The sequence below is a fragment of the Nothobranchius furzeri genome, chromosome 2, assembly GCF_043380555.1.
Source record: "Nothobranchius furzeri strain GRZ-AD chromosome 2, NfurGRZ-RIMD1, whole genome shotgun sequence".
NCBI classification, from domain to species: Eukaryota; Metazoa; Chordata; class Actinopteri; order Cyprinodontiformes; family Nothobranchiidae; genus Nothobranchius; species Nothobranchius furzeri.
Genome location: NC_091742.1, coordinates 70,537,304 through 70,562,833, shown reverse-complemented (window position 1 = coordinate 70,562,833; position 25,530 = coordinate 70,537,304). Strand labels below are relative to the sequence as shown.

The following is a 25,530-nucleotide window of genomic DNA, read 5'->3' as shown; positions in this document are numbered from 1 at the left end:
ACTCACACGTGAGGGGCAGGTGTAGAGACAAGGCCATGCTGACCGTATTTCCTGTGACACGTTTCAGCGGTATTATCTTGCTCTGATCACCTGGTCCATTATCTTTGATTACCAAAAAGAACTTATGTCCGTTCACCCCTCTAGAGGCACATTCACCAACATCCGTGCTGAAATGCACCCCCGGCACATCACACATGATGGGCAGATGGTCATAAATCACGGGTTGAACCCCTCCTTTTACTTTACACGACTCACACGTCGCTTTTACTCGTGCTGTTAGTTCTTTCAGCTTTGGTACAGAAATATTTTCTTTTTTGAAAATCTCACGCAACCGTAATACTCCTACGTGTCCGTAATTTTTATGCGCAAATGTCACCAGCTCTTCATCAGCTGCAGCGCTCCTGTTCTGTAAAAACGCTGTGGGTAGAAACAAAGCGCGAGCTTGTACTAATTCATCCACTTCTGCGTTTCCGATCTCATCTTCGCTTCTTCCATTTGTATGGCTATTTACATGTGTCACCTGAATCTGTAATTTTTTCTTATAACACGATACTAAAGTCCACAAGTCAGCGTGTTCCAATCTCTCTCCATCAGTTTTCTGGAAATCTTTAGCTTCCCAAAATGCTAAATGATCATCCAGCCCGTCTTTAACGTATTTAGAGTCTGTGACCAATCTTACTGATTTGAGCTTCAGCTTACACGCGTCAGCAAGCGCCATGACAACGGCCGTCAATTCTGCAGTTTGAGCGGATCCGACAGTCTGTCCAGCTTGTTGATATTTTCTGTCCTTTAGCAGTCTCACAAACCCCCACTTACAGAAGTCTGCATCTGCTGTTTTCTTAGATCCATCAGTGTAGTAAACTGCCTCTGGTTTTATGGGTTTAACAACCTCTTTCCTGTCAGGCTTAAGTTTTGTTTCTCCTTCCACGTGAATCTGCGGGTTTGCCAATAACATCTCCCACTTTGCCCATCTGGGTAAAACGGCCCTCGCCTGTGGGAGGAGATCTTTCCGAAGTTCTTTAATCATATAATCAGTAGATTGAATTATGATTTTTTGCGATCCGGCCAGAGCGAACATCATATCTTTATGTTTCATCAGGGTGGTCAGCACCTTTTCGCTGGGCGTGTAACGGCTCTCTGTTGGTGCGAGTTTATAGCCTTTACATGTTATCAGACTCTTGCTGTCATAGTTCTGAAATAAACACTCTGTGAAATCCTGTCCTACAATCACTCTTACAGCTAACGGTTCATGATGCTCTCTATTTGAAAGATTCACTAGATTAGCACCTATTTTAACCATCACTGCTTGGTAAGTCTCACGCTCCTGTGAGCTCAGTTTGCGGTTGTGCGTCACCAGTTTCTGACCCACTTTGGTTCTGAGACCTTTTTTAAGTGACATTATGGGATCAATGATGTTTCGAAAATCACGGACGTTGCTGGAAATGTACTGAAGCTGTCCGATTACACCTTCCAGCGTCAGTAAGTCATGCGGGGGTGTTATGTTCTGTAAATATGTGAAAGGTACCGCCACTGAATCTGACACCTCAAAACCTAGGAACGTAACTTTTGTGCGTCCTAGCTGGCTTTTCTTCAGGTTGAGTTTGAATCCTGCACATGTCAGTCTGGTCACCACCTCGTCCAAAGTTTTCAGGTGTTCGCTTTCACAATCATGCGTGAAAAATATGTCATCAATATATTGAACGACAGGTAAACCTTCCAGATATGACTGTACGACACCTTGAAATTTATTCGCCGCATTTACCCATCCCATAGGTAGAACGCACCATTGAAAATGCTTTCCTTCAAATGTAAATCCAGTTTTAGCTCGACTTTCTTGCGCTAAAGGTACAGACCAAAAACCGTTAGCCAAATCGATGCATGTTTTATATTTTTTAATAGGCATGGTTCGGAGCTGCATGTATGGGTCAAAAGTTTTACGCACGTCGTGCGGAGTCACTCTATTTAAACCTTTTAAATTGTGTACCAGTCTGTAGGTGCCATCAGGTTTAGGAACAGCTTGAATGGGAAGACAGGTGGATAATGTATCTTTCTCTTCGATTATCCCTTTTTCTTTAAGCTCAGCGAGAGTACATCTAATCTCATCTCTTCCTTCTCTGATCGGATACTGCTTTTCCCTGGCAGGCATCGCTCCTTTAATAATGCATTGTTCTTTTACTCTGCCACAATCATTTTTGTGTGTAGCCCAATTACCTTTTTGGATTATTTCTCTGAGTTTGTGCGGGTCCAAACTAGTCTTCTCCAGTTGTTCTTTAATGAGACTATCCATATCTAATTCACCTAAAAAACTCACATGCAGTGCTGGGTCTTTCGTTATTTTAACTAAATCCTTTAAACTAATTAAGTTTTCTGCACCTTTTATGTAAAGAATTCCCTGTTCGTCTTTATGAACTGCCATGTTACGTACAGAGCCGTCTGCGAGTATCACATTCTTGTATCCTATTTGTTCCATCGGATTATTTTCACGCTTTACTGATATTAATGCCCCGGTATCTAAAATGTATTTTGTATTTTCGTATTTTACTTTAAGCCACTCCCCATCCCAATGCGTATGAGATGAGAGCGCCTCAATTATTTCTACTTTTGTGGTGGCGGTCTTCTCTGATTGTGGTATTTCGCGTCCCAATCTTTGATTGATTGGATCAATTTCTCCTTCTGTTCTCTGGTCATCCGGGCCCACTCCTCCGGATTCGCTCTCCTGGGTCGAGCCACAGGGCAGCCGGGGGGTCCCATGAAAAACGGCCTTGCATTTGGGTCCATTTGGCCCCTGGTTCTCTGGTTCTGATTCGGTTCTGTTCTGGGTGGGAGTTGCCTCGGTTGAGAACTCACTGATTGGCTCCCTTGCTCCCCTTGGTGTGGAGGGGGCAGAGGGGATGGTATCTGACCTTTCAATCTGTTTCCGGCCTGCCGTCCTAATTCGTTTTTTGACTGCTTAAATTCCCTTGTGCGATCCCACGCCTGCGCTTGTCTGATTTTTTCTGCAGGGGAGAGATTAGGCCACATCGCAGCCATCATTAATCCCCCGGGCAGATCAGCTAAAAGTTTTTCCTGCTGTACTTGGGAAAGCCCTGCGATTGTTCCCAAACACCCCGCTAATGTAACTTTTCCTGTACTGATTTCAGAGCTTAAAGCTTTCCTCCGTCGTTCACCAGAATCCTCACCGATCCCTCTGGGAGAACTCTCCGCCAGGGACATCAACGAGGCTCCTGGGGTTAAACGCAGATCGTTCTTTAATGCTATAACCTGAGAAATTTCTGGACTTGAAAGTTGCTCAATCGTCATACCTCGATCCTGAAGCCGCTGTACATACCCAGCGTCTGTCTCACCCGATGCTCTTTGTGGCAGAATGGTATGATCAAAATGTCCTAAGCTTACTCTTGACTGTTCCTGAGCAGTTTGCCAATATGGGGAATATTCCTGTTCTAGGATTCTCTCTTTAGGCATTGGATTAAGCTGTCCTCCCTGCGGAGTGCTTCGGTTTACATCCAAAGGTTGGGAGGGGCTGCACGGCGAGTAGCAGTGAGTTTTCACTGCCGAATCTCTAGCCATACATCCACCTCGATAAAAATCATATCCTTGGCCTAAATAAGCATGCTTAAAAGGTTGCCCCCATCCTGGTTGCAACATGACTTCTTCCCTACTTTTCGCTGCTTGAATTGCTGAAGTCGTGAAGCCATCTACAGGGTACCAGTCTGGAAAAGGATTTTCTGCTTCTTCTCCTGCATAATTCTGGTCTCCCTCTGTATTAATTGCAAACTGGCCTCGTCCTGGTTCTGGAACCGGTCTAACTGGGCCTATGTTAGGAGGTGCCTGAGGGTCATAATATTTCATCTGTACTGGACGGCTTTTCTTATTTAGTCCTCTAATGCCATAAACCATAGGATTTGTCTCATCTCCTTTTTCTGCTCTCTGGGGTTGCTGCTCTACATTTTCTCTGTTCTCACCTTGCTCATGGGCTGTAACTGGGGATAACCAACTCACTTTTTCAGGTGTTTTGCCTCCAGGGATCCGAGTGCTGCATTTTTGATGGGATTCGCATTCTGACCTGAGCGTCCCTTTGGGTGTGCCACGCACCACCAGTTGGGAACCTTGTTCTTCCTCCGATTCAGCCTCACTCTCGCTGCTTCTGTCTCTGGCCTCAAACCAATGTTTGACTTTCTTCTCTACTCGCGGCAAGGCTGACTTATCCACTAAAATTACGACCGGGATGTCTCCTAGCCTGCTAGAGGCTTCGGAATAAATCACCAAACCTGCGCCATATGCTTCAGTTATCCGACACACCTGGGGTTTGTTATTAAGCTTAAACACTAGCCGTCGCGCTCCTAAATCCAAGGCTTCTGACACCACCCGCTCCCAAGCTTGGTGAAAAGAGATGTCGGGATTATGAGGGTCTACGTTAATTATGGAAATCGCGCTAACACGACCTTCCAGATTCCCTAATTGCTTGTCTAAGAGAGTAGTAATTTCTCCAGCTTCGTAATTACGATCTACCAGCGGAATCATAGAACTTCTGCTTTCTGCCCCTAAAAGTCTCCTCAGAGAACTTAAGGAGGACGTAGTACTGGCAGAACTTTGTGGATCTTTCAGAAAGATCAACACATCTTCTTCTCGGATCTCCGCATCTATTTTCTCGCCTGATAAAGTTATCACCGGTTCTTGACCTATCATAACATGATTCGGAGGAGCCGCGGGACTATGCGGTTCTAACGGGGGAAAAGGAATTGGGTTTGGAGTCCTTTCAGCCCCTGACCGTCTCTGAGTCTCGTCTTTGTCCCACGCAGCAACATGCTGTTCAGTGGGCGGTCTCTCCGCTCCTCTCATGGGCACCTGAGAAGGGGTTTGTACATGTAGAAACGGGTTCCACTGCGCCGGCCGAACCGCGTCAGGCGGGTTCGGTGGGGGTGGAGGAAATCCGCTCTCGGAACCGGGGCTCACAGGGAATTCCCCGCGGAGCGCTGGATACAAAGGGGGCGCGGTCGGAACCGATTGGGCTTCATCCCAGGAGTCCGACATTTCAACTGCAGCTCGTCTCCGGTACATTTCCGCTTGGAGCTCCGTGATCCCCAGTCGGTTACATAACGCCTGTCTCATTTGAATTGCCTCATTTTTGCTTCTAGATAAGAAGTAAATTGTTCTACTATTAGCCCGTTGAACCACGAACTCCGCCATAGCAGAGTACATCGCTCCCTGATCACATCGGTACTGCCCGACTCCAAATGGAGTGAGAACTAAAGGTTCCGATCCAGTTGGTATTTGCTCAAGCAATCCCAGAAGGATCTCATACTGCTCGCCCGTGGGGAGTTTCGCTGGATTTTCCCAACAACACCACGCTATCTGATTAAAAACAGGATCATTTTGTTGTTCTGCTAGAATCACCAAATCACCCACTAACGGAAATACATGATTATTCTTTACTTGAGTTTCAGCATTCGGACAGCGCTCCGCTGCGGCTTGAGCCGTTCCGGCCTTGTTATGAAAACTCCGGTTACAGGATACTGCTAAAACGCTTTGTGGTTCACCTTGAAATGTCGCTATTTCTCCGGTGACAAATCTCACATTAAGGAGAACATTTTCCGGTTTTACCGTTAAAGATCTATCTGCCATGGCTGGTTGAAAGTTTCTCTTTTTTATTATTTATTTTATTTTTATTCGTTTTCACGTCTTATTCTTTATTCTTACTCTTTATTCCTTTTTATTTTTTGCCTAGCTTTTATCCTTGGCTTTTCTTACGTCGGAAAGCCGTGATTTCTTTATACCTCTTTGAGTTAATCGTCCGTTCTCCCAAATTTCCTTCCTTTTCGAGAAATTGGTGCGGTTTTCGCTCCAAGGTTATAAGCTTATCAGGTCCATAGTGCGTAAGCTTTTATCAGCCTAAAAGACATAGTTCTACGTCGAATAGTCCGGTATCTAATATTTAAACCTTCGCCGATTAGCCCCACGTTGCAGGCGCCATGTCGCTTGCCCGTCCCATTTACCGGTTCCTTTAAAACCCAGTTCCGTTAGAACTTATGAGACGGTGCATCCATCAGGGTTCGGGGGTGTATCGACGAGTATAATCGTACTAGATCCGGGTTTGGACTACCTAATTAGAATCTTGTCTTTTATTTTAAAGGTGAAATGACTTGCACGAATAGCCAGCCCCAGAGTGCTACACTTCTTTTAAACTCGTTACCTTTTGGTTAAGATACTAGAGAGAAGTCTGGAGGCAAGCCAAGCCTCTCAGCAATTGTTTGGGCTACCCGGAATTAATTGCGCCTCTAACAGCTTATGTGGGAGGTTGGTAACTATAAAATGATTTATGCTAGTTGATCAGGCTATCATAAGTTTATCAATTTATTTATTAATCCAACCTTCCAGCTGATTAGAGACTTTTTCAACCTGCAATCAGAGCCAAAATAACCTCGAATATTTTGCTTTTATCGCCCTTAAGACAACTCGTTACCCGCAAGGAGGGAGAAGTTAAAACTTCTCTTATCTTAAGGTTTCTTTATATTATTCTGTTATAAACTGTAAAGTAAGTCCTGATAATTCAGAGACCGACCTTCGACATGCTTACCTCTGTGCAATTTATGGCCAGGGCTCCAAACGTGAAGCTTTAGAGAAAACCTGAAAGAATCAGGATTATGTTTCTTTTTCAAAAAAGGTTTATTACAAAATCAAAATACAAAAATGGGTAAAGTAAAAAACAACTACTATCCCCCACGGAGGAATTAGTTCATAATGATTAAATAAGAGTCAGTTTACACCAGCTCTTGTCTTCTCAGAATCTCCCCAAGAACGAAGCCTGAAGCACTCTCTGCTCGATCTGAGCTGCATCCTTTTATATCATTTCTGAGACTGCTCTAAACAATGCAAGAGTCACAAGTCATTCTCTCCTGACAGTTTAGGTCAAGGGGTCATCTACCAGATACACTTTTTTAGCTCTACATAAGACATTTAGTATCATTTCACTACATGCAGTATTCACATGAGGGCACAAAAGTTACATTCTGCACTCCTGGAATGAGAGCACAGGTCATAAATCTTCATATTGGTAGCAAATTGTAGATCTTCTTTCAGCATTCCTGAGAGCTCCTGGGTCCAGCTGGGCTTCTCCTCACTCCATGCCATTCCTTCTTTTCCCGCCAGAGGTGGAGTTAGGGGCGGGCCCAGGGGTGTGTCCATGGGTGGATCCACAGAAGCCAGCGTGTCTTTTGACCCTTTGCCTAGTTCTGTCCTCACCAGCAAGTCCTGAACTCCTGTCCTCTTGACCCTTGTGTGACCCTTGTCTCTGACCACTGTTTCTAAGCCTTGACTGGTTGCTCGGGCTTGCAACAGTAGCAGCATTTTGAGTGGGGCGGGGCATTGTGTAGGCAGGTCTTTTTCTTTAGGACACTAAAGCAAAACTGACCTCTCTTGGCCCACATCAAGACTGAAACCCCTTCATACCCCAATTATTGTGCTAGCATGGTATGATCTTCTAGCTAGTAGCTGCATATTGGTATAGTACAAGAGTGTGATACCATAATGGAGATCATGAATATGAGTGATAGGAACATGCAGCAGATGGTAAAACCCTTGTGACGGTGCAGGAAATGATTCTGGGAACATAGAAGGTAAAAGTGAAAGACCTATTTGGTGAGTAATCAAAGTAGAGAAGCATCATGATTGCCTTCAAACTAAAGAGGTTTTTCTAAGTTTAACCCTCTGGAGGCAGGCGTTGCAGATTTGCAATGTTAAAACCTACCTACCTGGTTACTCCACATACGTATTTCATGAGCATTTTTTAACTCAGAAGTACCCCTGAAGGACTTAGGTGGACTTTCACCGAAACTTATTTTAAAGTTAAAGTCCCATCAGTTGTCACACACACTGCAGGATTTGTTCTCCGCATTTGACCCATCCCCTGGGGGAGCGGTGAGCTGCAGACACAGCCGCGGTCGGGAACCATTTGGTGGTTTAACCCTCTAATCCAACCCTTAATACTGAGCGTCAAGCAGGGAGGCATTGGGCCCCATTTTTTCAAAGTCTTTGGTATGATCCAACCAGGAATCAAACCCTGATCTCCCAGTCTCAGGGCAGGCACTCTACCACTAGGCTAATGTACTTATTTTGAGCCTGAGTGGTATTTTACACCTTGCAGAGCAAAGATAGGCACAGTATATTTACCGTTGGTACTGTTGATGTGTCATTTTTTGTGAGATATAACCATTTCTGCAGATTAAACTCTTCTTCAGGAAGACTGGACAGGGATCCTGTATCTCTTGCAGTCAAAAAATAAATTTTTGGTGCAAGGCATTACTTGACTAGATAGGACAGAATCTCTTCTTTACAACTGTGGAGTTTAAGCTCCCCACTAGCTACATGGAGAGACTGGGTGTTAGTATTTACAGTCCAAGGAAGATGGGACCCACATTCAAGACTACCTGGATGGGGAGGTGCGGTAGCCTAGTGAACGAGACAAAATTCTTTGGTCTAGGAACGCTCAGTTGGAGCCTCCACAGCCCCTATCAGCATTCTGGCTGGCCAATCACAGCTCTCTATAGGGGTATCAAACCGGCAGAGTGCTGGGATTGGTTCACAATCTGCTTTGTGGGCCAATCAGGACTCTCTCTTTGTCTGGTGGGTGGGATGAGGCAACAGAGTGCAATGATTATGCAGTGCAATAGACTGGCCATTCCCTAGTTTATTCAGTCAGTTATGGCTTTCCACTGGTTGCACTTGTATCAAAAATCTGTACATTTACATGTAATTATCATGTTTGTTCAGTTTTCAACAAAATCCTGTGAAACTACCATTACCGCTGTAAAAAAAAATCACATACTCAGAGAAAAGATTCTGCTTCTCACTTTATTTTTCTTATTTCTTGATGCCTCAGACCAAGAGAGCAGAACAGAGCTTGCAAAACTACATTCTTTTATCACCGCACTGCTCTAAGCAAGGTCATCTTCAATATCTGTGGGTCTTTCAAATTACACAAAAGTGTTCTTCTTACAGGTGTTACGCAACAGTATTTTTCAGTGAATGCCACCAGACGAGCACAGGTGGGTGACTTTGAATGACTAGAGATAAGATCTCTGCTCAGGCGTGGATGGTTTGCAGTTGAATACCACCAGACTGACCATGGGCTTATAGAAAGAGTCAGAAAGAGAGGAGAGTGACAAAAATGGACACTGGATAGAACAGGTTTCAGCTCCAAACATATCTTATGACAGAAATTTGCCTACTAGAGGTTATTTCCTTACACAAAACCCAAAGGTTGTCTTGTTAAAGATGGTAATGGCCACAGTTTGTCTTATTGTGTCTTTCAGGAATGTCCCAGTGGAGTCGTCAATGAAGAAACCTTTAAAGACATCTACGCACAGTTCTTCCCACAAGGAGGTATGTAGTTATTCCTACTTTTCCAATTTGTGTCCCCCTTCCTTAGAACCTTAGACTTGCCTGTAACTAATAAACCACCCAGAATGTGAATAGTCTCTGCAGGATCTCTGCAAGGTCTTCTGGTGTTTATTTAGTATATTACAAATGACAGGTCTGTGATGGGCTTGAGAATGCACAAAATTTTAGTAGCAAGTTTTTGGTATTGTTTTTCATGATGAGTGTGGGGACAACATAACCCTGACAGGGTTGATTTGGGAACATTGTTCACCAGTGGGACATGTTCTGGCTTGGTCCTTAACAATGCAAAGCAAGAATGGTCATCCTGGCCTCATGCCTGGGCTTTGAGCACATAGCTGCATCCAGATGTGGATCAAGAGGGTTGTGCCAGGAGATGTCTGAATGTGGTTGAGTCATGTGACCATCGTATTAGTAATCACTTCCTACATCCCCGTATACTTCTGTCTTCCTCGTGTATTAATGAGATGCCTATACGATACCACGCCACTTTGTGATGGCATCTTGGATTTAGGGTTAGGGTTGCCATCTTAGTTGTTCCGCTCCATCACATATTCTCGCCCACCAAACCAGTGGAGCACTGTGTTTGGCACAAAACAAAACTGATCAGGCCAGGTGCTGAGGCTCCAATAGAGCGAGGCTAGACCGACATGCAGAGCAAAATCATTTTGCTTTGGAAACTGTCCGTCTAGATTTCTAGGCTAACCAGATTTGGCTCATGGGCCATAGAAATGTGATACGCCTGTTGAATATCCGAGCACTAGGGCACTCGCTCAATCAGTAATTGACTGTAAACAACCCAAATATTTTTGTCAAAGTACTGACATTGTGCAGTTCAGTACCTGCCTCTTTTATCAAAAATGATGTCACCAAAGATACAACAAACAAAAAAAGGAAAAAATAATGACAACACAGAATGTTGTTTTGGAGAAAAACGGTATGAAATGTGTTGATATCAATTTGGACACAAAAACTGACATTCCTGTGCAAAACAACACTCAAAACATGTTATTTGTGTCTTTTGATCACAGAGATCTGCACCACCTCTAAGCTATGGTGAAAACTGTCAACCTGAGGTTCATGCATCTGTACGCATAACCATGTCCACTCACAGCCTGGCTTGGCACATGCAAAAATTAATGCACAGCAATGTTCCTGCATCCAAAGCATATTACCATCATGGTTGCTTTCACACTTGAGAAGATTTACAAATCTTACTAGCCACATTCTAATTGGTTCTCAGTGTTATTAATTTCCTCTGTGACACCAGACTGATAGAAACAGCACCAAGACAAGGTCACTTCCACTTAACCATGCATCAAAGTAAACAGTGATAATGAAAAGCAGAGGAGGAACATATTTTGTCTTCTTGCAGCCTTGAGCTTCTCGCCATTAGCTTTTATCATTAAGTAACAATCCTTGTGAAGGACAAACAGTAAAAGCATTGAGAGGCTTTGATTTACCCATTCAGAGAGAAAAAAGGCACACAGGAAACCATAATAAACCCCAGCTCTGAGCATATTTCTTTTTCATCAAGGCATTTGTTTCTTTGAAGTTACACAGTGAAGGTAGAAGAAGAAAAAACAACATCTTTGAACTGGTTTCTGGCTTGTAGTAGGTGCTTCAGCAGGTGTTGGACTGAAATGATCACAGACAGTTTTTAACGTCTTCTTTGTACTTACAGATGCCTCAACATACGCGCACTTCCTGTTCAATGCTTTTGACAATGATCACAACGGTTCTGTAAGTTTTGAGGTAAGGCAAGTATGATCCTTGTAATTTATTAGCCACAATGCATCAAATCATTCATGAAATATGGATTTACCCACTGCTAAAGGCCGATGGATGCATAGTACTAAATAATTTGGTGTTTGTTTTTTTTTTGTAAAATTCCACAAACCGGCCAATGTTTTTGCTTGTTCTAAAGCCTGGATTTGAGGCTGAATGCTCTTAGCATGCTGCTCTGGAGAATCAACCTGATCCAGTCATTTTTATCAAGTTTAACCAAGTTGGTTTGCAACGCTGGCAACATTTTATTAATATTTATAACAGACATACATTTGCTTAGTAGGACAGAGAAGCTGTCAGTTCTCCAATATAAAGCCCCCCCCCCCCCCCCCCCCTGGGTTTATGTGTCCATTCTGTTCAAAAACATGTGGATTCCCAGAGGGCCTTCACAGAAAATGAGCTTTCAAATCATTTGAATAATGAGGTATTTTTGATTTAGAGCTCCTGCACTTTTGCTGTTTCATCACTCGCCTTTAAATAGCTGATGTAGTTTGTACACTGGCAGAAATGCAGATGCATGAAGGATGCTTTAGTTGATCTCTACTTTTTTTCTTTGTGTGTGTGTGTGTGTGTGTGTGTGTGTGTGTGTGTGTGTGTGTGTGTGTGTGTGTGTGTGTGTGTTGTTTACTCTGCTGTAGTGTTTTGGGCTTTTTTCCAGTGTACTGCTTTGCACAAGTGTAAATTAATTGTGTTTGCATTACAGGATTTTGTTATGGGGCTTTCGATCCTCCTGAGAGGCACCGTGCAGGAAAAACTCATCTGGGCTTTCAACCTTTACGATATCAATAAAGATGGATACATCACTAAAGAGGTGCGGTATGCCTTATTATTCACTGCAGTAGTGGAATGCCACAATACTCAAATGTCAAAAGCTTTCATAGCTTGAAAACAAAAAAGTTTTCATTCCACTAAATACAGTATTAAGTCTTTTGCTAATATGACGCAGTAACAACAAAGCTGTTGAACCAGAGTGACTCACAGTTTATAAAACAGTCTCTCTTCAAGGACTTTGTAGCATTTATGCCTTGTGTAAACACTTTAAGCCAACATTCTCACTAAAAGAAGACACAATAACAGTGAAAACTCATAACATTTTCAGATCTTATACTTTGAACTTAATGGACTTGTATGCTTCACTTAAAGGACTAATTACTTCAGCAGCTAAGGTCATTAGTTAGGAAAATTCAGTTAAAAAATGAAAGCATTTGGTAAGGGTTGACTTTCATCTGGCCCAGTATTTTAGCCATATTTACCCAATAATTAAATGAAGATGCACATAACTGTACGGATACTGTTTCAATGGTGAATACGTTAGTTTAACCCATTATAGGGCATTCGTTTAAGTATCTTAACTTTTTAAAATTTCAACCCCAGGGTGTTATTGTAGTCCATAACCAACGTATATTTCTGATTTTACAATTTTCAAAAATATTTATTTTCATGCAGAAAATCAGAGAAAACAAAATGATCAAATATGGACGTTGGCCCTGTTCTGGTAAAATAAATCCCAAAACAAAATAACATGAACAAGTTAAATAAACAATATTTTTGAATAATGTTTAAAAACTTATGACACTTTAGAACAATCTAGCTAATTATAGAACATTATATCACTGTTCAAAATACTTAATAAATCACAGTTATTAAAAAATATAATATATTTTTATAAAAACGAGTTTCATCCATCCATTTTCATCCGCTTATCCAGAGTCGGGTCGCGGGGGCAGTAGCCTACTAAGTCGAGAGGCCCAGACTTCCCTGTCCCCAGCCACTTGGGCCAGCTCCTCCGGGGGAATCCCAAGGCGTTCCCTGGCCAGGTGAGAGACATAGTCCCTCCACCGTGCCCTGGGTCTACCTTTAGGTCTCCTCCCGGTTGGACGTGCCCAGAAAACCTCACCAGGGAGGCGTCCAGGAGGCATCCTGACCAGATGCCCGAGCCACCTCAACTGACTCCTCTCGATGTGGAGGAGCAGCGGGTCTACTCCGAGCCCCTCCCGAATGCCTGAGCTTCTCACCCTATCTCTAAGGGAGAGCCCAGCCACTATTCAGAGAAAACTCATTTCGGCCGCTTGTATTAGAACGTAGATCGACCGGTAAATCGAGAGCTTCGCCTTCTGACTCAGCTCTCTCTTCACCACAACAGATCGGTACAACGCCCGCATCACTGCAGATGCAGCACCAATTCGCCTATCGATCTCATGCTCCAGTTTTCCCTCACTCGTGAACAAGACCCCGAGATACCTCGACTCCTCCACTTGGGGCAGGACCTCATCCCTGACCCAGAGAAGGCATTCTACCCTTTTCCGAATCAAGACCATGGTCTCAGATTTAGAGGAGCTGATTCTCATCCCAGCTGCTTCACACTCGGCTGCGAACCGCTCCAGCGAAAGCTGAAGATCACGTTCTGATGAAGCCAACGGAACCGCATCATCTGCAAAAAGCAGATACCTGAACCTCAGGCCACCAAAAAGGATGCCCTCCACACCTTGGCTGCGTCTAGAAATCCTGTCCATAAAGGTTATGAACAGAATCGGTGACAAAGGGCAGCCTTGGTGCAGTCCAACTCTCACTGGGAATGAGCCCGACTTACTGCCGGCAATGCAGACCAAGCTCTGACACCGGTCATACAGGGACCTAACAGCCCGTATCAGAGGGCCTGTTACCTCATACTCCCGGAGTACCCCCCACAGGGCCCCCCGAGGGACGTGGTCAAACGCCTTCTCTTAACCCTAACCCTAACCCAAAACACATGTAGACTCGTTGGGCAAATTCCCACGCACCCTCCAGGATCCCCCTAAGGGTATAGAGCTGGTCCAGTATTCCACGGCAAGGACGAAAACCACATTGCTCCTCCTGAATCTGAGGTTCAACAATCCAACGGACCCTCCTCTCCGGAACCCCTGAAAAGACGTTACCAGGAAGGCTCAGGAGTGTGATCCCCTGTAGTTGGAACACACCCTGCGGTCCCCCTTTTTAAATAAAGGAACCACCACCCCGGTCTGCCAGTCCAGTGGGACTGCCTTCGATGTCCATGCAAGCTCTGCACACAAAAAAACTAGTTATTGTGGAATATTTTTGAAAAGTTATTGAACAATACAACTATTTCTGATCAAATATAGATTATTAGAATATTTTATATTTGAGGATGTGCCTCAATGTCATCTTCTTCCTGTTCATCATCCTCACTGATGGTGAAATTGGCTTGGTGCAATAAAAATTCATCTCCATTTCCCTGAGATATCTTAGTTTAAAACTGCAAAATATATTCAGTATTATAACTTACTATTACTCTTATCATGAATATTAAGATTATGTCTAAAAAAACAACATTCATAATTTCTTTTACCTGTTCGGGGTGTGTGTTCAAATATGGCAGATTTGATTTTCATGCTATGATTTCACCAACTTAACTGAGATTACCATTCACAACACATATATTGTTATTTAGCGCAACTAGTCAACCATGTGATGTGAGAGTTTCATAAACCTAGCATTGTTAGTTTTAGAGATCTGACTGCAAACATGAGAGGAGACCGAGGAGTTTTCTGGCTCTGCAGACAAACCAGTATTTGGCGCCTTATTGCTCCGCACTGATTGATGGATTGGCGCCATGGCGCAAACCATGACTAGCTTTATCTCTGATGATTGTTTTGGTGAATTCCCGTAATTCTAAGAGTTTGTGAAAAGGCACACCGGCATAATTTATGTTGTGAGTGTAAGTGTCTAAATATAGAAGTTGGCCCTGTAAAGGGTTAACAACTAAAATACTATTTTCAATTTGTCTAGTTTAGAAATCTTGATCAAGTTAATTTCATAATGAGCTGCAGTACTGAGAAAAAGCTTCAAACCCCCTGTCATTTCTTTTAGCTTCACCTCCATGGAGCCAGACTTACTTGTAATGACTTGAAGTGGTCATTATTGGTTGTTTTTCAGGCTTTCTGAAGATCTTCAGACTCAAATAGTAAGAAAGTGTTCCAATGGTGGGAAAGAAGTGTCAACCCCTCCAAAAAATAAACTACAGCAGAACAGCTTCTGAAAGTCTTTAGAAATAGAAGAAAATCCACCTGATAAGTGGTCTCTCCTAAATGAATCAGACAGCTGAAAGCTTGCTGAGAATTACCGCTTTGGCACTAAAATAATATTGTATGTTTAAAATTGTTATCTTGGGTATTTTTCACAGTAAGACTCTAAATTAGAAATTAGAGCTGTCTTTTCTGACCTGCTGTTGGAAATAAAGTTTCTAGTCAAGTGATAACTACTGACTTGACACCATTATAAAAGTTTCTTTATTGGTTTAACTAACATAAATGGTGCAGATTGTATTATTGTGACAGTATCAAAGCTGGTGTTCATTCTACTAACTTGTAGGCAGATAAATATTCTAATTTAGTGGTAGTACTTTTTTAATGACTTTCACCTCATTAAATACTAATCTTTTTTAGTACTACTGAATTGTGACAGACATAGAAAAACAGCAGAACAATCTGACAAACTGCGCTACATATCTGACATGACAAACTGTCCAAATTCTCAACCCTGTCCTGGTTGATGTGTGGGGCTTAATATTTGATGGTTTATGGACTCTGTGCAGACAACATCACTACCCTAAAATTTTGGGTCTTCATTACTTGGAGTGTGTATTGGCAATAATCTGGCAATTTGATATGTATCAAAATACAGGAGAGACGGTATCATATATATCACAATACAGGAGAGATGATACGATATATATCACAATACATGAGAGAGGGTAAGTTATGTATCACGGTGCAGGAGAGACGATACGATATGTATGACAATACAGGAGAGACGGTAAGAAATGTGTCACAAAACAGGAAAAATGATACGATATGTATCACAATACAGGAGAGATGATACGATATATATCACAATACATGAGAGAGGGTAAGTTATGTATCACGGTGCAGGAGAGACGATACGATATGTATGACAATACAGGAGAGACGGTAAGAAATGTGTCACAAAACAGGAAAAATGATACGATATGTATCACAATACAGGAGAGATGATACGATATATATCACAATACATGAGAGAGGGTAAGTTATGTATCACGGTGCAGGAGAGACGATACGATATGTATGACAATACAGGAGAGACGGTAAGAAATGTGTCACAAAACAGGAAAAATGATACGATATGTATCACAATACAGGAGAGACACTAAGATATGTATCACAATACAGGAGAGACGGTATCATATATATCACAATACAGGAGAGATGATACGATATATATCACAATACATGAGAGAGGGTAAGTTATGTATCACGGTGCAGGAGAGACGATACGATATGTATGACAATACAGGAGAGACGGTAAGAAATGTGTCACAAAACAGGAAAAATGATACGATATGTATCACAATACAGGAGAGATGATACGATATATATCACAATACATGAGAGAGGGTAAGTTATGTATCACGGTGCAGGAGAGACGATACGATATGTATGACAATACAGGAGAGACGGTAAGAAATGTGTCACAAAACAGGAAAAATTATACGATATGTATCACAATACAGGAGGGACGGTGTGTGTGTGTGTGTGTGTGTGTGTGTGTGTGTGTGTGTGTGTGTGTGTGTGTGTGTGTGTGTGTGTGTGTGTGTGTGTACATGGCGAGGAACTGGACTTAATTTAGGGAAAAAAAGCATTCAATGTCCAAAAAAGACTTGGAACAACTTTCAAGATTTGGAGCCAATCAAGATTTGTTTTAATGATTACAAGAAGTTCATATTAACTGGAATTAAACTATAGAGATAAGCGTATTAATTTAGGTACTTTAGATTACAACCCGATGTCCAGAAAAGTTTGGGCATTCTTTAAAGAGGCTCTTTAATATGTAAAAGAGAGTGTAAAAGAAATTGTGGAATATTTTTAAAACAATGCCCCTCACTGCCAAATTGCAAAGGCTTTGCAAATCCCATCATTTTCATTGCATGAGATCATCAAAATATTCAGAGAAACTGTAGACACACCGACATAATCAAATGGTCCCAGGAATATTTAAACACAGTTCTACATGCCACATGCAAATGCCAACTAAAGCTTTATCGTACCAAATGGAAGCCATTTTTGAGCATGGCTGTTGTGTCCTGTGGGTCAAGACTGATTTGATATGGACTGTTTCATAGAGTTATATTATCAGATGAATCCAAATTTTTTGGTAATCACAGGTAGTGTATCCAACTTTATTGTATGATGGTACACAAACTCATACAGTTTTGGAAAGCTTGTAATGTATTTTTCCCTCCAGATAGTGTCTATATCAGGGCAGGCCTTGTATATTTCTATAGGACCATCACACCTGCATGGCTTTGTAACGTCCAGCAACGGTCAGTTTAGGTACTGTGTGACCATTCAACATCTGGTCAAAAAGGAGACACGAGACTGCACGTGTTCCCTTTAAATCAGCCTGCCTTCCTCACACCAGCCGGAGCTCAGAGCCTGCAGCTCTGACAGAGATAACAAAATCATAACATTTACATCCTGTTCTTTCCAAGGTCCCTCACAGAGCACCCCTTTTATCTAAACTCCTCACTTCATAGAAGAAAGAAGATTTTTAATATTAAATATGAACTTCTGAAATTTACAAGCCAGATAATCATTAAATAAACGTTTGTTTATTGCTACTTATAATAATTATAAAATAATGAAATGTTTCATTAATCTGTGCTCAATGATTGTTTTAGCATGTTTACTTGACAAGGTCATAACATTTGCACTCACACAAGTACAAAGTAAGGTAAAGTTAAATCCATGACACATAATTAACCTTTTACCCAGATCAGAGCCTCTGGATCAAAGAAAGCGTGTGTCTCTGAGATTCTTGGTAACATCCAAACTTATCAACCTCTGGTTGGCTACACAATCAAAACATCATAACATTAAAATCAGATTACGCTGGTGATTCTTGAGTTCCAGAGAAGCTTCAGGCCGGCCACCTGAAGCAAAACCCTCTTCAACCCACTAAAGCTTTTGACACGTTGTCAAAGCTTTTTTTCACACCTGCGAAGCTGATACAACAAAATAGTTCCTGCAGAACAAGCTGAGTTGTTCAAATCCTTAAGAGTTATTTCTGAGATGCAAACTAGTTCCAACTGTCATTACCTGGAGATGACTCTGGACTGACCTGGTCGTACTGCAGGTTAATCTACGGACTTCGGTTCTTGGGGTCTCCGACCCCCCCACCCCCCACCCCCCCACCCCCAAAAAAAGGGGCGTCTCCACTTGGGTACACAGAACACAGTGAGACTGCGTCTGGATGTGGTTTTTGATAATAGTCAACCTCATAGCTTAACGCAAACCAAATTCTTTTACATGCAGAATTCAGCTCTCCGAGATACGGAAGTTCTGACCAACACTGCATTCACACATAGGTTCCAGACATCACCTTTAGTTCCATCCACTCACAGTAAATAATAGTTAACCAGTTTGTCAAGTTTTAATTGTTTGTAAAATAAATTCTTACTTTTATAAACCTGACTGTTTCTTGAATCAAAATGAAGTGTGTACAATCCCCTAATAAATAAAGAATCCTAGTGTCTTCTGAATAAAGCACAATAAAGACCAGGCAATGTGATATTCTATACAGGGAGTGCAGAATTATTAGGCAAATGAGTATATTGTCCACATCATCCTCTTCATGCATGTTGTCTTACTCTAAGCTGTATAGGCTTGAAAGCCTACTACCAATTAAGCATATTAGATGATGTGCATCTCTGTAATGAGAAGGGGTGTGGTCTAATGACATCAACACCCTATATCAGGTGTGCATAATTATTAGGAAACTTCCTTTCCTTTGGCAAAATGGGTCAAAAGAAGGACTTGACAGCCTCAGAAAGGTCAAAAATAGTGAGATATCTTGCAGAGGGATGCAGCAGTCTTAAAATTGCAAAGCTTCTGAAGCGTGATCATCGAACAATCAAGCGTTTCATTCAAAATAGTCAACAGGGTCGCATGAAGTGTGTGGACAAACCAGGCGCAAAATAACTGCCCATGAACTGAGAAAAGTCAAGCGTGCAGCTGCCAAGATGCCACTTGCCACCAGTTTGGACATATTTCAGAGCTGCAACATCACTGGAGTGCCCAAAAGCACAAGGTGTGCAATACTCAGAGACATGGCCAAGGTAAGAAAGGCTGAAAGACGACCACCACTGAACAAGACACACAAGCTGAAACGTCAAGACTGGGCCAAGAAATATCTGAAGACTGATTTTTCTAAGGTTTTATGGACTGATGAAATGAGAGTGAGTCTTGATGGGCCTGTGGCTGGATTGGTAAAGGGCAGAGAGCTCCAGTCCGACTCCGACGCCAGCAAGGTGGAGGTGGAGTACTGGTTTGGGCTGGTATCATCAAAGATGAGCTTGTGGGGCCTTTTCGGGTTGAGGATGGAGTCAAGCTCAACTCCCAGTCCTACTGCCAGTTTCTGGAAGACACCTTCTTCAAGCAGTGGTACAGGAAGAAGTCTGCATCCTTCAAGAAAAACATGATTTTCATGCAGGACAATGCTCCATCACACGCATCCAAGTACTCCACAGCGTGGCTGGCAAGAAAGGGTATAAAAGAAGGAAAACTAATGACATGGCCTCCTTGTTCACCTGATCTGAACCCCATTGAGAACCTGTGGTCCATCATCAAATGTGAGATTTACAAGGAGGGAAAACAGTACACCTCTCTGAACAGTGTCTGGGAGGCTGTGGTTGCTGCTGCACGCAATGTTGATGGTGAACAGATCAAAACACTGACAGAATCCATGGATGGCAGGCTTTTGAGTGTCCTTGCAAAGAAAGGTGGCTATATTGGTCGCTGATTTGTTTTTGTATTGTTTTTGAATGTCAGAAATGTATATTTGGGAATGTGGAGATGTTATATTGGTTTCACTGGTAAAAATAAATAATTGAAATGGGTATATATTTGTTTTTTATTAAGTTGCCTAATAATTATGCACAGTAATAGTCATCTGCACACACAGATATCCCCCTAAAACAAACTAAAAACTACTTCCAAAAACATTCAGCTTTGATACTAATCAGTTTTTGGGTTCATTGAGAACATGGTTGTTGTTCAATAATAAAATTATTCCTCAAAAATACAACTTGCCTAATAATTCTGCACTCCCTGTATTTAGATAGAGTATCACAGCTTATTGGTCACAAGTAGAGTTAATATATATACTGAGCTAAAGTACCCAGTTTACCTTACCCTACAGCTTTGTCGTCGTCTTCCTCTGCTTATCCGGGTCCGGGTCGCGGGGGCAACATCCCAACTAGGGAGCTCCAGACCGTCCTCTCCCCAGCCACCTCCACCAGCTCCTCCGACAGGACCCCAACGCATTCCCGGACCAGATTGGTGATGTAACCTCTCCAACGTGTCCTGGGTCGACCCGGGGGCCTCCTGCCGGCAGGACATGACCGAAACACCTCCACAGGGAGGCGTCCAGGAGGCAACCTAACCAGATGCCCAAACCACCTCAACTGACTCCTTTCGATCTGGAGGAGCAGCGGTTCTACTCCGAGTCCCTCCCGAATGTCCGAGCTCCTAGCCCTATCTCTAACCCCTTCTTTCCACCAGAGCCGTCAGCAGCACGTTACTGCAGCAGCACGTCATAGCTGCTGATAAGAACTGCTGTGGTCAACAGAACCTTTTCCACCGGAGCCGTCAGCAGAGCGAGTCGGCCGAGTCTCAGGAGCAGCATGTCGTGGCCCTTACGCGCCGGTTCTATTTTCTATGCGCGACGCCTCTGAAACGGGTCAAGTTCGACATTGAAAGTCCTGGAGTGGCCTAGCCAGTCTCCAGACCTCAACCCGATAGAAAATCTGTGGAGGGAGTTGAAAGTCCGTGTTGCTCGGCGACAGCCCCAAAACATCACTGCTCTCAAGAAGATCTGCATGGAGGAATGGGCCAAAATACCAGCTACTGTGTGTGCAAACCTGGTAAAGACCTATAGTAATCGTTTGACCTCTGTTATTGCCAACAAAGGTTATGTTACAAAGTATTGAGTTGAATTTTTGTTATTGACCAAATACTTATTTTCCACCCTGATTTACAAAGAAATTCTTTAAAAATCCTGCCATGTGAATTCATGGATTTTTTTCACATTCTGTCTCTCACAGTTAAAGTGTACCTATGATGTAAATTACTGACCTCTGTAACTTGCACAATCGGTGGCTGACTAAATACTTTTTTGCCCCGCTGTAGGTGAGGATTGGGACGTAGATGGACCGGTAAATCAGCTTTGTCAGAAATTAATCCAGGTGCTAAATTAGCCTGCCCGTAGTCCAAACCTTTCACCTATAAAGAACATTTGATGCATGATTTACCATAAAAATATGTCAAAGGCAACCATAAAGTCTTCAGCAGCTGGAAATGTCTAGGCAAGAATGGGACCAAACTCCAACACTAAGACTCACAATCTTGAGGATCAGATGTCGTTAAGCCATTGAGACCAGTAGCAAGCATCACATTTAAAATTGTACAACTTCTGAGTTAGAACAATCATCATATTTTCTATGTTCTGTTGTAAATAAAATATTGGTGCAAAGCATTTGGAAGTCTTCTAATCGTCTTTCACTTCAAATTTAAAAAACATCCTGACTTATGAATGACTCACTTACCAATTCATATTTTTTTCTCCCTATTAAAAAAATAAGTTTGGTCATTTTCCCTGAATTGTTCCTTTGTTCTGTGTGACAGGAAATGCTGGATATCATGAAGGCCATCTATGATATGATGGGTAAATGCACGTACCCCGTCTTGAAAGAGGAGACACCTCGTCAGCACGTAGAAGTGTTCTTCCAGGCAAGTGTCTGCTGGGTCTCTGTTGTCTGGGAGGCTTTACATATCTCTGTCACGGTTTGTTTGTTTGTTTGTTTGGTTTTCCATCTTTCCCTTTCTTTGTCCCCAACAGAAGATGGATAAAAATAAAGATGGGGTGGTAACCATAGACGAGTTCATTGACTGTTGCCAAAATGTAAGCTGGATTCCTCACAATTCTTCCTTGACTACCATTGGTCTGAATTGTGTTATTCATTACATTGTTTCTCTTTATCCTCAGGATGAAAACATCATGCGATCAATGCACCTCTTTGAAAATGTTCTCTAACTTCTGGCTGCCTGTGGAAGCTTTTGGAGGACAACGTTGTCTTTAGCATGGCCCAATTACTGACTTGGACTCATTCTTTGTACAGTGTGCTATGCAGACTTTCGACCATAGATTTAAATACTGTTCATTACTGCAGGCCACAATTAGGAATAGGCTGCATGGTGGGAACACTCTGGAAAGAACAGCTTTTTAATCAGACCAAAACAAAACTACAGCTGAAACAAACACAAATAAAGAAGGAAACCATTATGTTCAAGCCACAGATTGATCCTCACGGTTCGTACTTGAGAAAACTTAATGGGATAAAAAAAAAGTTGTATTTACTGCCAAGTAAAATCACTGTGACTCAAAAATAGTTCATATGAGATCTGATGTAACCTTTTCTTCTTTTTTTTCAGTTCCAGAATGTTCCCATCAACTGAGGGTCTGATTTAGCTTTTTGAAGGAAGGATTTAGAGAGAAAAAAAATGGGGGGGGGGGGGGGGGCATATGTTGTACCATTTTGAATTGTGTATATACAAAACGTAAAACACTAGATGAGAATTCTATTTAACAAACTTTTGAAACTTTATTCATGTTTAGTTGCTAACTAGACAACACAAGGATTGTATTGATGTCAAATCTGGACCATCAAAGCAGCGGTATAATCTGAAAACGGAGCCCGCCAAGGGTCCGGGAGGTGAAGTAAAAATACAGTTGTTAAAATATGTTCCCACAGTTTAGGGAGCAGTAAACATGAATTTGCCGGGAACGTCGTGGTTATGTGTAGAAGGTGTGTAGAGCTTGGGTTTCAGGATGGATTTGGGGGTGGTAGATCTGAAAATTGTCGCAAAAATGTTGCAAATACAGATTTTGAGGGATTTTAACTTTTAAGTTTTTTTATTTTTAAGTTTGTATATTTTCTCTTAGTTTTGTGTCTCAAACTGTTCGCAGACTGTCTTGATACTGACTTAAATACAACCTGAGATAGAAAAATAGATCAGATGTTTATCAGTCAGACATTTTTGTCAGGCTGCATGGTATTATAGGTGGTACTACCAATATGGTAGCACCGTTACCTTGCAGCAAGAAAGTTAAAGTCCCATTAGTTATCACAAACTGGTGAAATTACATCTCTGCATTTGACCCATCCCCATGGGGAGCAGAGAGCTGCAGTAGTGGCTGCACTCGGGATCTATTGGTTTAACCCTCCAATCCAACCAAGCTGCGTGTCAAGCAGTGGGTCCCATTTTTAAAGTCTTTGGTATGACCTGACTGAGATTTGAACCCTGATATACCAGTCTCAGCGTGGACACTCTACCACTAGGCCACTGGTCAAAATCCCAGCCATGGCCTTTTTGCAGAGTTAGCATGTTCTAACCATGCATGATTTTCTCCGGATAATCCAGTTTTCTCTCTCAGACCAAAAATGTTTGGTTAAGTGGCGACACTAAATTGTCCATAGGAGTGAGGATGTGCCTGGTTGCTTATCTTGTTCTGTTTATGCATACCTGTGATCCAAAATGTCCCCCACCTTTCACCCAATGACCGCTGTAGCTAGGCACCTGCTCTCTTCAACCCTATTGACAAATAAGTGACTCAAATAATCAGTGAATGAATAATTGTTTCATTTCAGCAGTTAAACTATGAATTTGCTCATTCGGATAATATTTTATGTTTTTTTCATCTGATAGGGTCAGCATATGCCGCGATATGTAAACATCAGTGTTTGAGGTAAGCGTTATTGAGAACAACCCCAGTGTCTCTAAATTGGATGGTACCTGTCCAAATAGCAGATAAAGTCTGTCCAACAGGAGAAGAGTATCCGCTACAGTCACAGGACTTTTCCAGGAAACCTCAAACACTGCTTGATGTTTGTTGTAGGTTGTCTTTAGTCGTGAGAGGGCTACATCCTGAAGTATGACCAAAAACCAAAAGTTCAAGATCAAAGATTCTTGTCACGATTCTTGTCTACAACATGCACACATCCCATTCTTTGAAGCTGGCTTTTACTTGAATGCTGCCTAAAAACTTTTTTGCTGGTTTGTTTCAAACCTGCTGATTCTAGACAGAAGAATTAGTCTAACTTGAACAACCGTAAACAGAATCATCACCAACCCTAATTCTAACCCTAACCCTACACAGAATCATCCCTGTTGGCTATTCTGTGTGCATAATATCTCAAAGGGAACAGATTTAAACACATCTCTTTTTATTTCCCCTCTGGCTCTTGATGGACTCCATAGTCTTAAGCACACAGGTAGCTCGATTTACCACAAGCATCACATTAGACGACTTTGTAAAACCAGAAGAGAGAAAAGCTGCTTTCAGTGTACTTTTATTTATGTATGTATGTACATTTCCTGTAAAGTAAACCATCTATCATCATGTTATTTTTATTTATTATGACTGTGGAGGAGTTTTTACTAAGAGCAGCGTTTGGGGTTTCAGTAGACTTTCATGCTTGTTGTATAAAGGATTGTCAGTTGTACAGTATTAAATGATGATTTGCTCTTGGATTTATTTATGTAATTCATCTTTATCGAAGCAGTGCTCTTGGGGTTTATTCGTCGATTTTAAAGAATTAAACCACACATTTAAGGTGGCAGACTGAGATGGTTCTTGCTGTTTTTCCTCCTCCACGTCCCGTAGGACAACATCCAGCTGCCTACACCATTTCAGCCTGATTGACCCCTGATTAAACCATTGATTGGCACCAAATGGAGGAGAAAAAAGCCATGCTGCGTAAAAGTATGATGCTTGGAAACGGTTGGATCAGGACATTGTGTAACTTGAGTGGTTTCATCTGACGTTTTCTGTGTTTTTCTTCTCACAGTGACACGGATATCAGAAACAGGGAGGTTGCATTAACCTAATCCAGGAAAGTGAGGTATTCCTGAGAATCGCAGATTCAGGTGCACCATTTAGTAGGATTCCACAGTAAAACGTGTTTATGTCTTATAGGGGAAGGTTTTATTTTAGTAAAGAGAATGAGACATCATTCTGTGTGTACTTGTGTTTTGCATAACTTTATTTAGAAATGTTTTTTTTTTGTTGCCATGTTTAAAGTAGATTTTTGAATTTGATAAAGTGACAGCAGAATTTATTATACTCCCTTTAAAATGTGCATAATATATGAGGAACTGAAAACGCATTAGTAAGATTTTAATTTTGTGAACGGATGCTTGTTGAGACAAAAGATTTGTCAACGTGTGCCCCCTTGTGGTGACAGTAGGATATGAC

The 25,530-nt window shown here is 42.1% G+C and overlaps 1 protein-coding gene across 7 annotated transcripts in view; it reads left to right on the top strand.

The window, feature by feature from the left end:
- kcnip4a (potassium voltage-gated channel interacting protein 4a) overlaps positions 1–22,485 on the top strand; it is a 339,081-nt gene extending 316,596 nt beyond the window's left edge. For all 7 annotated transcript variants that reach the window (XM_070547817.1, XM_015947022.3, XM_054748871.2 and 4 more), the window contains 6 exons: positions 9,309–9,378; positions 11,078–11,148; positions 11,885–11,992; positions 21,900–22,004; positions 22,114–22,176; positions 22,261–22,485. In XM_070547817.1, the coding sequence (XP_070403918.1) occupies positions 9,309–9,378; positions 11,078–11,148; positions 11,885–11,992; positions 21,900–22,004; positions 22,114–22,176; positions 22,261–22,308 (465 nt within the window). In that variant the 3' untranslated portion in view covers positions 22,309–22,485. The remainder of the gene's footprint in view (positions 1–9,308; positions 9,379–11,077; positions 11,149–11,884; positions 11,993–21,899; positions 22,005–22,113; positions 22,177–22,260) is intronic.
- The last annotated feature ends 3,045 nt before the right edge of the window (positions 22,486–25,530 follow it).